Source organism: Morus notabilis, unplaced genomic scaffold, assembly GCF_000414095.1.
Source record: "Morus notabilis unplaced genomic scaffold, ASM41409v2 Scaffold666, whole genome shotgun sequence".
Classification (NCBI taxonomy): domain Eukaryota; kingdom Viridiplantae; phylum Streptophyta; class Magnoliopsida; order Rosales; family Moraceae; genus Morus; species Morus notabilis.
This window is the reverse complement of record NW_010359376.1, coordinates 386,375-398,955: the sequence shown is the minus strand read 5'-3', so window position 1 is coordinate 398,955 and position 12,581 is coordinate 386,375. Positions and strand designations below refer to the sequence as shown.

General features: G+C 31.5%; 1 protein-coding gene across 1 annotated transcript; it reads right to left on the bottom strand.

Annotated features, from left to right (window-relative positions):
- Window positions 1-2,683: 2,683 nt before the first annotated feature.
- Window positions 2,684-6,346, bottom strand: LOC21402185. The gene is made up of 3 exons (XM_010094177.2): window positions 5,839-6,346; window positions 5,222-5,569; window positions 2,684-3,258 (listed from the first exon to the last, which is right to left on the bottom strand). Exons 1-3 carry the CDS (start codon window positions 6,196-6,198, stop codon window positions 2,758-2,760), a joined length of 1,209 nt encoding a protein of 402 aa, XP_010092479.1. The 5' UTR covers window positions 6,199-6,346; the 3' UTR covers window positions 2,684-2,757.
- Between the last annotated feature and the right edge of the window lie 6,235 nt (window positions 6,347-12,581).

Sequence of the window (12,581 nt, the reverse complement as noted above, 5' to 3'; positions counted from 1 at the left end):
TTTTTTTCACTATACAGTAAATACTCTTACAAAAATTTAAATTTAACTTTTTTATTCGAGTTGTGAAACAATATTCCACCAAATTGTGTAAACCTCCCTCACGCGAAAAGCAAATATTTCTCTCTCTCCGTCGCCTCTCTCTTCTCTCCCTTTGTCACCTCTCTTTCTAAAAACAACTCCCATCATTGCCGTCCCTCGTCATTCCTCCATCATCGATGTTCCTGTTGTCGTCACCTACACGGTTCCGCCTCCGTTGTTCAGAAAATTAATTGGGTGGCACAACAAAATTTTAAAAAATTTTAATTAGTCACCAAGAATCCTACTCATATTATTATGAACAAAAAATTATATCTAAATAGTTCATACACTTGAAGAATTACCGGAAATAACAATTTTGGCAAAGTATTCCTAGAAGAGTTTCAATTACCAAATGGAGTTTTATGTTATTCTCGTTCCCTCAAATTGTTGTGTGTGGGCACAACTCAGCAATTTTTTCAACACCAGTTTCTCCTTCCAAGCACTCAAGAGCTATAAAAAATTAATCACTAAGGGAGTAGTTAATTTTCTCTCTCTAAACTGCTCTTAGGCAATCTAAGAATAAATGAGATCTCAATTCTCTATTTGTAATACAAGTTTGAGTTAATTATGGCATGAAAACACATATAGAAGAACAATACTTGAAAACAAAATTTGCATGAAAATTATGTGAAAATACCACATTAAGCTTGATCTATTCATAAATGTCCTTATTTAAACAACATCAGAGCGTATTTTTATGTACTTATCATGGATTTTTTGAAGTTTTGATTTTTGATGATTTGTTGAGTTTGTGATTTTTTTTTTGAATTTTTATGTGTATTATTTGGGATTTGGCCAATTTTCGTGACTTTTTGCATACCCCGGTGACGGTGATGGTTTTACTGCCACCAACAATGGTGACTTTTTGGTGGATACCAGTAAGGATACTAGTCGGTATCCCGATGGATACCAGTTGGTGAGGGGAATTTTGTTTGTGCTTTTCTATTTTTGGAATTGATGCTTGTGGTTTTTGTGTGATTTTGGTGAGTTAAGGTGATTCTTTAAGTATTTATATTATAAAAAAACCAACTTGTTCTGGCGGTATCACTGTTGGATACCAATGGTACTGATTCCATCGTTTTCCGGCCAGTACTTGTTGCCTGTTGGTTACAGCCGGTATCATGATGGTTACCATTTTGTAACTACTGACATACATTCACCGGCTGGTATTGACAATGGACATGAGATGGTAATCCGGCGGATACTAGTATCTTAAGGGTATATTTGATATTCTAAATATGATGAGATGATAAAGCCGTGGTATTCTCTGCAAAATTGTTTCCTATGACATAAATCAATCCATCCTCAGGTCTGTGATATTCTTGTAAAGTCCCCTTTTGGATTTCAATCTATGAAAAGTGTGTTGTCCATGATCACCCTATTCTATAGCTAGTAATTAGCAACTCATGAGTCATGACAGTCCATGTTGATAATTTGACGTGCTTAGGGACAAATACTCTTGAAACTACACGAGTAAGGACTTTTACCCTTTATTCATAATTCATAATATTTTTAGTTAAATAATTATAGTAATAAAAGAGTATTTATCAAGAATAAGGGTAAATGTCTAGACTCCTATACTTTTAAGAATAAATTCTCTAATTTTTCATGTACGCTTATTAAAAGAGGCCCAAAAGGTTTTATTTGCCACTAGAGGCCCAAAACTGTTACAACAAATGTTGTAAAAATTACATGAAAATTTTATGAGAGTGGAGTTGAAATTATACTGTAACGTTTTTTCAAATATTTTAAGAAAAATGACCATTTAATTTTAGGCAATATTTACTTGGGTTTCAGTAAATTCCAATCTTCTAAGGAATTAGACATTGTGGTAGGGGTAGTAATAAGAATATGAAATTTATCAAGATGTCAAAAAGCATCCCTAAACTCGAAATGACGGGTTTCAATAGCAGAAACCACACTTTAAGCCGTTGGAGGCATCTATGTAACAGGTAGCAAAACCAGCCGGCCGCTGGAGGAATTAAAAGGAATAAAATTGAAGACTATTTCGTTCATGAATTAAAATTATGTGATTAGAACTATTTTTGATTTACATGTATTTTTTGTAAGAGAATACACTGTAACGAACCATGAACAATGATTCAAATCATGATTTGAATCCTCCAACCAAACATCCCCTATTTAACTTTTGTGCAAAAAATGTGACTTTAAACTTTCGAAAGTATAGAAAAATATTTTAGTGTGGGTCAAATAAATTATAAAAATGTTTTTCAACTTTTATGTATAGGAATAAGACCTAAAATTAAATAAAAATAACAATTTTTTCCCCTAAGAGTAACAAGTAATATCTAATTTAAACATAATAGTTATGAAACAACATATATATTAACCAACAACATGTGTTTATTCCAGGCCCATCCATGATCAATTAATTGCCCCTTTTCAACGCTTCAGTCACTAAATATATAGCTTAAGACCCCCCACCATATTAACACTTCATTTGAAATGAAAAAAAAAAAAAAACACTTGAAATGATATACCGAATTAACATTTAATCCCACCCAATAACACATAATTTTTTTTTTGTTTTTACCTAACTAATAATTAGTAACAACAACTAAGAAACTAAAAAACCATTATAACCCAAACTTAAAAAAGTAAAAAAACTTGGGAAGTCATAATCATCCTTAAGGTGATCAACTTATTGTGAATTACTAGTCAATGTACGCCGTCAAGTATGTCAGCTGGAGGGAGAAAGGAGTCGACGGAGAGCCCGGGGACGTTGAAAACGACGTCGTCAATGCTCCAAAGCTCTTCCATCCTCGTCCTCGTGTATTGCATGGAGAGCTCGCTGCAGCGGAAGATTGTGGCGATGGAGCGGCCTTGGTGGGCGATGAGGACTCCGTCAACGTCCCTGTAGTCGCCGATGCTGCTGCCTATCGTCGTCTCCCAATAGACGGTATCGGCCGTTGTATCGTTGTCCGGTGACTCAACCCTAGTCAAGTGGGAGTCCTCAAGGTATATGAGGAGGCCACTCTTTTGGCAAAAGTAGCCATACAATGCGTGCCTTATAACCTCTGTGTGGCCCTCGCTTCTCTCCATCACGGCGGCGCGATCCGCCGACACCTTCAGCACGAAGCAGTTGTCGTCTCCGATTCGCTTTTCCCCTAGGCATTGTGCTTTTGCAAATAAGCTCGCTGTGCTCTTTGGATCCAGGCCCTACAATTAAACAAGAAGAATTATATGGAATGACATTAATTGGCGAATACACATGTGTATACTCTATGATTCGTGAACAATATTTATATTTGTAGAATGAGCTATTGTAATATGAAACATGTACAACTGGACTGATCACCATTTCTTTTATGTTTTTTAAAACGTGATTTTCACAATTTTCAGTCGTAAAACTATCGTTTTGCTCCGTATTTTTTCCCACAGATCTGGGAAACAGTTCTGCTATGCAAATACAAATATTAAAAAGGTTTGAATTCAAGTGTTAATCCAAACTACGGAAAATGGCAGCTTAAAATCTTTGATATTATGACGACAAATGCTATATGAATTTATTGGATGGGGTGTCACATACTTTAAAATCTAATAGAGAATGTTTTTTTTTTTTTTTAAATATTATACATATATTCAGAGTGGGCAGGATAATATTAATATGTACACCTATATTACTTATTATATTTACTAAGATCATGTTTCGTATATTTAGAAGATTAATAACCAATGTTTTCCTTTTCTATTCTGAATTATCTTCTGGGTGGAAGCAATCACGGGATCGCGGCAACTAAGGTTTCGTTCATTTTACCGATTTGAGTTTTTAGTTTTAAGTTTTTACAGTAAAAAACTCTCAGAAAATATCACATCTAACTTTTTCTGTTACAGTAAAAAATTTTAAAAAAATGTCACATCTCAACTCGAATCCGCGAAGTGAACTAGACCTAATTAAATTAATGTTTACAGAATCAATAAAACCTAAAATAAAATAAAAAAACAGAGAGAGAATAAGGGAGAACAACAACAAAAAAAAGGAGAAAAAGATCAGAAAAGAAGGGCCATAATGCAATAAATTACAGATCCGACACTTGTGACTAAAGTGGAGAAAAGAAAAAGTAAAAGTGAAGAGAGAGAGAGATTATAATACACATACTTTAGGACAGTATGAGTTATAATCCCAATGTGATGAAGAATATCATATAATGTTTTTCGTATGCCTAAACCCTAATGTATATTTATTTAAGACGTTGAGATGACGTCAAAAGGCTAATAAATCACGTGCCGGCCGTAGTCCTCTAAAACAAAGCTCTTTGAAATGTTCAAAAGGAAAGCCTGTAGGGTAAAGCTGGGACAGTTTCTCTATCATTGTCAGCAAATAAACCCATTTTATCGAGATTGTGACTTGTGATTGGTGATTTTGTTCCTATATCACTATCTTCGTTTGGTAAAGCATTTTTCTTTTTGAATTAAAATACCCACTTGGGGTTTATGTCTTTATCGAGCAACACACAAGTAATTTAGAAACGCCCACAAATTAAAAATGTAATAATTAGCATATATCTTACATAACAAGGAGAGAAAACAAAGGCCATTTCAACAATGAACACGTAATATATGATGTATAAATGTATATATTCTTAGTTAGCAAAATCATAAGTAAATTTTACATAGAAAGCATCTAATATTGGAAAAGAAAAAGAAATTTGTATGGAAAAAGTGAAAAATACATGATATCTGCGCATGTAGTCAATATTATTTCCCCCACTTTTTGGAAACTTTATATAAAATATTTGGCAACAAAATCTCTGCGTATCTCTTAGGAGTCAAAAAAATCTTACGGTTTCTTATAATTCATGAAAACATAAAACGCACCAAACTAGAATAATATTTTATTGTGTCAACATGTTAATTTTGATTCCAATTAAACTTAGCCTGACACTCATGACTCTCGTCTTTAATGAAAACGGTCTAGAGTTCAAATTTTAATAAAGTGTAAATTAAGAATAATTCACAAAGATATAAAACCTATATAATATTTTTATATCAATCACTAATGACTTAATTTTATATGGTTATTGTAATGACATGTTAATTTCAATACTAAACTTGCTCTAACATTAATTTTGTGGTGTAGGGTTTAAATTTCTTTATTTTGTTAGAATTAATTATTTGGTACCTGTATTAAGCGGCGAAGAGGGCGTTGGGGGCCCTTGGCCGGGTGGGTGCCGAGCCAAGGGGTATGCCTCCAAACGGTCTTCCCGTCGCTGCCGGCGACAACCTTATTTCCTCCGACCACCAATTCCAAAGACCACATTCCGGGTGTCATTTGCCACAGCACAAAGCACCCACTTTCACCACTCCTCGTTCCCAAACTCTTCACATTTCTGCCTGTGGACACCTCCGTTTCGCAGCATATCATCTTCACTATCCCACTCGCGTACATGTTCTTGTTGCATTTTTGTTGCTTTAAGCACCCCGTCGCTGCCAAGTATTGTTGTATAATGTAATGCGCAATGGATGTTTCCTGACAACAAATTTCAAGTATGTATGCACATATATTAACTAACAATTAATAATATTCAAAGCTTTTGTCTCAACTGCATTGTATATATAGAAAATTTAATGGTTATGAAAGTGCCCAAAAAAAAAAAAAAACTATTAGAAGCAATCAAATTATATTTTCTGTCTCTAATTAATGTGCACACTCTAAAAACAAAGTATCATAAATTCAAAAAATAAAAATCATGATTAGGTGAAATGTCTTTTATACCCTTTAATTGTATGAAAACTTACAAATGGGATGTCCTTGAGATGGAGGAGGTGATGATGATCAATAGGGTGATTGACTTGTGGGATTGGCGCAAGAGGGCAACCTAAGACACCAAGCAACAACCTTAAATCTTGTCTTTTGGCCGGAATATTGCAACCGTATGATGATGATGTTGATGATGATGTTGATGATGATGATGATGAGACAGAATTAATATTGCTACTTCCTTGGAAACCCTTTTGAGCCCTAAACCATTCCCTAATGACTTCCCAAGAACTTTCTTTCTTGCTCCCTTCTTCTTGCATTTCCGGGTCAGGACCTTCCATCAATGGCGTCAATGGCTGCGGACACCATACTTGCTTTTTCCGTGGTTTCGAACCCATTAACTAATTAAAAACGAAAACCAAACAAATTACAAATGATATATAAGATTTATCAAAGATTGTTTTGAGAAAAAGGAATTATATGGGAAAGTAAGGAGAAGTTTATGAAGAGAAGAGGATTAAGAAGAGTGTGGTGGGAATGGGACGAGACAAAAGAGACAGCTTATCTGTCCAACGACAGAGAATGGTTATTATAATACAACACCAGGAGTACTACTGGTACATACTCCCATGTTGGGCTGTCTATTTGCTTTATTTTTCTACTTTTGGACTCTCTTGTCATTTTTATTCTATTTTTTTTTTTATTATTCCCTTCGGCTGCGTTCCCAAGCAAGAGCAAAGAGCTAGATATGGCCCCATTGTCTGTTTTTTCCCACTCTTTTTCCGTGCCTTAAAAGTATAATGTAAAAGGAATTTATCAAAAATAATGAGCATGTATAGAACTCATTTTAAAATAATTTTATTTTTTATATAAAAATAAAAATAAAAACGTTTTCAATTTCATACAGAAATTATTTTTAAAAGTGCATTTAATAGTTTTATTAAGAGATTATTTTCAGTATAAAAAAACTCATATATGTCTCTCTTTCTCTCTCTGCTCGAGAGAGGAGAAAACGAAAATAAAAAATGAAAAACGACTAAAAGTCGTTTTTCATTTCTCTCTCATTTTACACTAAATCAAAAAGTCGTTTTCATTTCCGTTTTTTATTTTTATTGCGCCAAACACTGTTTTGAAAACGTTTTCATTTTTTATTTTTTGAAAAACGTGAAAAATAAAAACGGGATCAATTCAAAACACGGCCAATGTTTTCATTGACTACGATCAATATATATATACTACACTAAGCCAAGTGAGAAAGTTTTCTAATTTCCAAATTAAGACCCCGTTTATTTCGCTAGTTTCAATTATAAGTCAAGTTTAGTTCGAATCACAAGTTAATTTTTTACTACAGTGTTTTCTCTCACAAAAATTCATATTCAACTCTTTCTGTTATATAGTGTTTTTTCTCATATGAATTCACTTTTTAACTCAAGTTTTCAACTCGTTCGAACGAAAGGAACGAGGGTTAATGAATTCCTCTAATCTAATAAGACATAATTAAGAATAGAAACTTTACAAAATAAGAAACGAATGATTAACTTTCCTTTTCTCTCATAAAACGATCCTTAATGTCCATCTTTGTTCTCCTCAATCGTTTTTTTTTTTATTGTTTGATTTCCTTTTTTAATTGTTCCATATATATAATTTGTTCAATCTACACTACTGGTTTTTGTAATGTGTTGATTACGAAATATGACTCATATTGTTCAATAAAATTTATAACAAATTATGATCTTTAAAGATTACATGCTTCCCATTTTTTTAGTAAAATATATTACAATCATAGTAGTCCTTGTTTTTAATGAGTGACAGGGGAAAAAAGAGAGAGAGACTATTTATACTTGTATAAAAATTTGGCTCGTATAATAAAGCAATCCAATTGAATCAACACATAAAAATTTTGAGGAAGGCCATATAAGAAAATCTCATATTCGGATGTCCTCACGAATATTGGAGTTCTGGATGTGTGTGTGCCATACAAATAGAACTAGTTTAAGGTTAATTAAGAATAAATAAATAATTGGTATAAATTGAAACTAAACATAAGTAGTTGTGCATAACTTAGAAAACATTTTTGAATGCAATATAATTTTCTGAACATTATCAACACAACTGGAAAAGGCTGGTAATTCTTCACCGTTTCGATATTAATTAATTAATAATTAAAGGTTACTATGGTATCTCTGACAAAGTAGATTTGGGTTAAAACTTAATAGGGAAATGCACTCACTTTTATATGTAGGACAAATCTCAAGTTTTGGAATTGATTAAATGCACTTTCCATCGATTACCAAAATCCCAAAACAATAATCACGCATGCTTTTTTATTGTAGTATCTTCTTCCTCTTTAGTCTTACCATTGATTCTCTATTGTCTTGGTCAAGATAACGCAGTTTCACACTTCCCAAACTGGACCTACACAAAAATAATTTACTACTTTACATTAAGAATTATAATCATCATGATTAGGGTGATTAATATTCTAATCAAATCATTGGGTTTATTCCACGTGGCTCAACATTGTTAGATACAGCAAATGGTTAGATGGGGCCCAGGAAGAGATGGGCCGGCAGATGGGCCTGACCCAATTGAGGATAGTGATAGTAGTGGAGGGTCTGCAATCGGCATCAATGGTGGTAGAGCGGCAGTTAGAAGAGGATGGTTTGGTGGCGATAGGTGGATGTGGAGTGATCTTTCAAGCTAAGCTCTTCGTTTAAAAAAAAAAAAAAAAAAAAAAAAAAAGGGTTCAAGTGTGACTCTCATTGGTAGATGCAGAGATATATAATTCAAATAAATATTAATGCATTTTAAAACTTAAAAAAAAAGCCACTTTTTGTTATTAACAGTTTGTATTAATTTTACACAAATAATCTTAAGTATATCTATTACTTACAAAGCTATTACCTTCAAGCTTTAAAGTTCAAATTATCATTATTTTGTTAATTGCTTTCTTCAAATATTTAGATCGATAGAAAATAAAGTGAAATATCAAGTTTATCCTTTATTAGAAACAGTTAAAGATGTCAAGATTGATCGAGTCTATTCAATACTTCCGTGCATGATTTGCTAAGAGATGAACCCAACATGATTGTTTTACTAGTCACCACCAAAAAACGTGTATTAAGAAATATAAAAAATTAGGTGGTATATTCCACAACTCTATTGAACGTTGGTATATTATACCACAATTTTCTTATGATTGGATTTATTTCATACTTTATCAATTACCTTTTCACCACTCATTTTGTGTGTTGCACAAACAATGCGTATAGCATAAATCTAAAGCTAAGGTTTTTCTTTTATGGTATTCTTCAAAATATATATATATATATATATAAATAAGTTGGCTCAGCACCTCTTTTATTTTTTATTTTAATAAAACATGAGATTATTTCGAGTTCCTCAATATCACCAATCATAGTCGATGTCAATAAAATAATATGTTTGTTTTCACTCATTAGAACATTTTTAATGCAATGCTATAATTGATGTGCTAATTGCAAATTTAGCATTTGAGTGCAAGAAACACTCTCCTAATAGAATACTATTTATTGTGCTAAATTTTTTATATGCTATACTTTGTGGTAAATTTTCCACTAATACTAAATTTGCTTTGGAAAAATTTTGGCAAAGCTTTTCTTACTACAAAAGCATTGTACAAAAAGTTATATTGGCAACAAGGGATTATAATCACTTTATAACATGATAAAGAAATGGGGAAAGGAGACAAATACTATTTAAAAGTATATGGGTCATGATTTCTACCCCTTAGTCATGATTAATAACTTTTTTAATCAAATAACTATATACTAGTAAAAAAATATTAATTAAGAATGAAGAATAAAAATCTAGAACATACACTTGTAAAGATAAAGTATGTAATTTTCTCAAAGGATGGGGTAGGATGGTGGGCTTGGGCTTGTATGTGAATGTGTTTTGAAAACTCATTGCACTTGCAAATCACGTAAGTACGGACATACGTGATTTTTCGTTATAAAAAATTGTGAATTCTAGCACTGCTCTTTTGATGTAGTATGTTTACTACGGCTGCATTTGGAGTCAAGATTCGTACCATGGTTCAGATCATGATTCGTGGCTCGCTACAATGTCTTCTCTCACAAAAATACGCGTCAATCGAGAATGGTTCAGAATCATGATTCTGAACCTATGAACTAAACGTCCACTTAATTTTTAATTTTAAAATGAATATATGAAATCAGTGCATAAATAGTCTTTAAATAGACTTAAATTTACAGGCCAAAATCTTAGTTTCAATTTGCAAAATTGGCAAGATTCACTACTTTTAGATTAATTTCGGTTTGGTTGGGAGAGGGACTTTTTGATTTTTCTAATATATTAATCATAACATGCCCCAGCACTAAAAAGAAAGAAAGAAAAAAGATAAGAAGAAAAGTAATTGGAATTTATTATATTTATTTATACTCTAAAATTTGACATTGAGATTATCATTAAAACTCCCGCTTCACTACTAATTCTCATAACTATATATATTAAAGCATGTGAATTAGGAACCACATAAACAATGGCAAACATGGCGATAGTTCCCTTTTTCTTTAATACGTTTGCAAATGCCTCCCTTAGGGCAATTCGAGTTCAAGCAGAGAGCAGTGCAATTAGGGTCATCATTTGGGCCGTCGGTACATAAATTATGCCGATGATAATAGGTTTCACAGGCGCACTTGCCAGATGCCTCTTCGAGTCCTGAGTCAAAATAATAATAATAATAATAATAATAAGTAAATAAAAATATTGCATTATAAATTTAGTTCTACCTTCTATAAGCAAGATTGTTTAAAGACAAATATTGTAAAAAGCATCATAACCAAACCACATGCATGTTATTGAGATTCAACTGAAACATGCATGTTTGTAATATCAAGAAAAGTGACGTGTTAAAATGGTAGCTTATAACAAGTCACACTAATTAAAAAAAAAAAAAATTTCGTGTTGTGATAACTAACATGATCAGATGAAAAAAATGAGAGAAAAACGTGCAAGTAATTAGGGAATTTTAGGACAAACCTATGGAGAAAAGGAGAAACACAATGAGAACAAGTGAACAAACTCTTGTTTCGGCCATCTCTTTTAATAATTATATGTGTGAGATTTGCAAATAACTCCAAGGATGAAGGATTAGGCCATAGGGCTTGCAAATTTATAGCAGAAGATAGGAGGCACGCATTCAATCCCAAATCAAATGGGCATTAATACCAATATTTTGGGTATTTCGTTTACTGCGTTCCCCATTTTGATTTCAATTACAATTTAGATTTCTTTATGTTCAGCTAGCAATATTTTGTATTCATGCAAGAAGTCAACGTCTTGCCAAAAAAAAAAAAAAGGAAAAAGTCAAAAAGAGAAATGGAATATGTGCGAAAATTGAACTATAACGTATAATTTTAGTGAATCTCCACAATCTGTTCGCTCAAAAAAAAAAAAACCTCCACAATTCAAAAGAAAAATTGAAAGAAATGTTCCTTTTATGAAAAACAGGTAACTTACTGTTGGTTCATTTTTGATGATCACTCACCTATTTACTTTATTAATCAGTAATTAACAGATATCAATTAGTCAATTTTTATTTTAAAAAAAAGATATCAATTAGTCAATTACGAGATTAACTTACCTGATATCAATCAGTAATTAAGAAACAAATTGATAACTCTATGAAATAGAGTTATTTTTACCAATTTTTGTGCTCTTAAATTGGTTAGAATCTTGAGATTTTAAACTCCTTTTAGTTTAATTTTGTGTATTTTAACTTAGTTTATTTTATTTTGTTTTAGTGTAATTTTACTCTATTTTATTTACTCGATAGAATTTTCAATCAATAATTTAATCTGATTTACCACCAATATTATTTTTTTATACTAATATCCGAAAGTAGACTTTTTGAACGAGAAACAATCGTAATGTCAAGCTAAGATTTTAATCATGTAGCCATTGCATTTGATCACTTTTGTACTCTGTTTCCTTTGTGTGCATGTGTAATAAGGACCAGAAAAATTTGAAACTGATTACATATATACATGAAAATTTGGCAACAGATCTTATTCGGAAACCAATAATTTACTTTTGCTTTTATGATTCTTTTTTTTTTTCCATTGGCTTTTATATATTCAGATATGTCTTAGTTTGAATAATTTCTTAAGATTTAATATTTTTTCAGATGGTTTTTTTAAAAAGATTATTATATGAAAAGTAATCTTTATAAACATTTGTTTCTAATTACCTTAATTAATTGGTTCTTAGATGTGTATTCTTAACTACTTTTTTTATAAATACATTTATCTAATTTTTCTTTTATATATATATATATATTTAAATATGTTCCTATTTAAACATTTTTGAAATATCTTCTCTTTTGAAATATATTATATTAAAAGTAATTCTCATATATGTATATATATATATATCTTTTTTTAATTGTCTCTCACTAAAGTAATTTGTTCTCAAATGTCTATTTTTCTTCCAACAACACTCTCAACTATTATTTTCTAGCAAATACCATTTATTATTATTATTATTATTATTATTATTTAGACTTAACATTGAATAAAAAAACTGCTTTTGCCTTTATAATTTTGAATTTTCTTATGATTATTCAAAATAATAACACATATATATGGGTCCAGTACTCCAGTCTGCATAGCAAAAAACAACTATAACCTCTTAGTTGTGCATAGCAAAAAACAAGTACAACCTCTTAGCCATTTAACACCTGATTAAGGAAAAGAAAAATACTAAGTTTGTCACATTT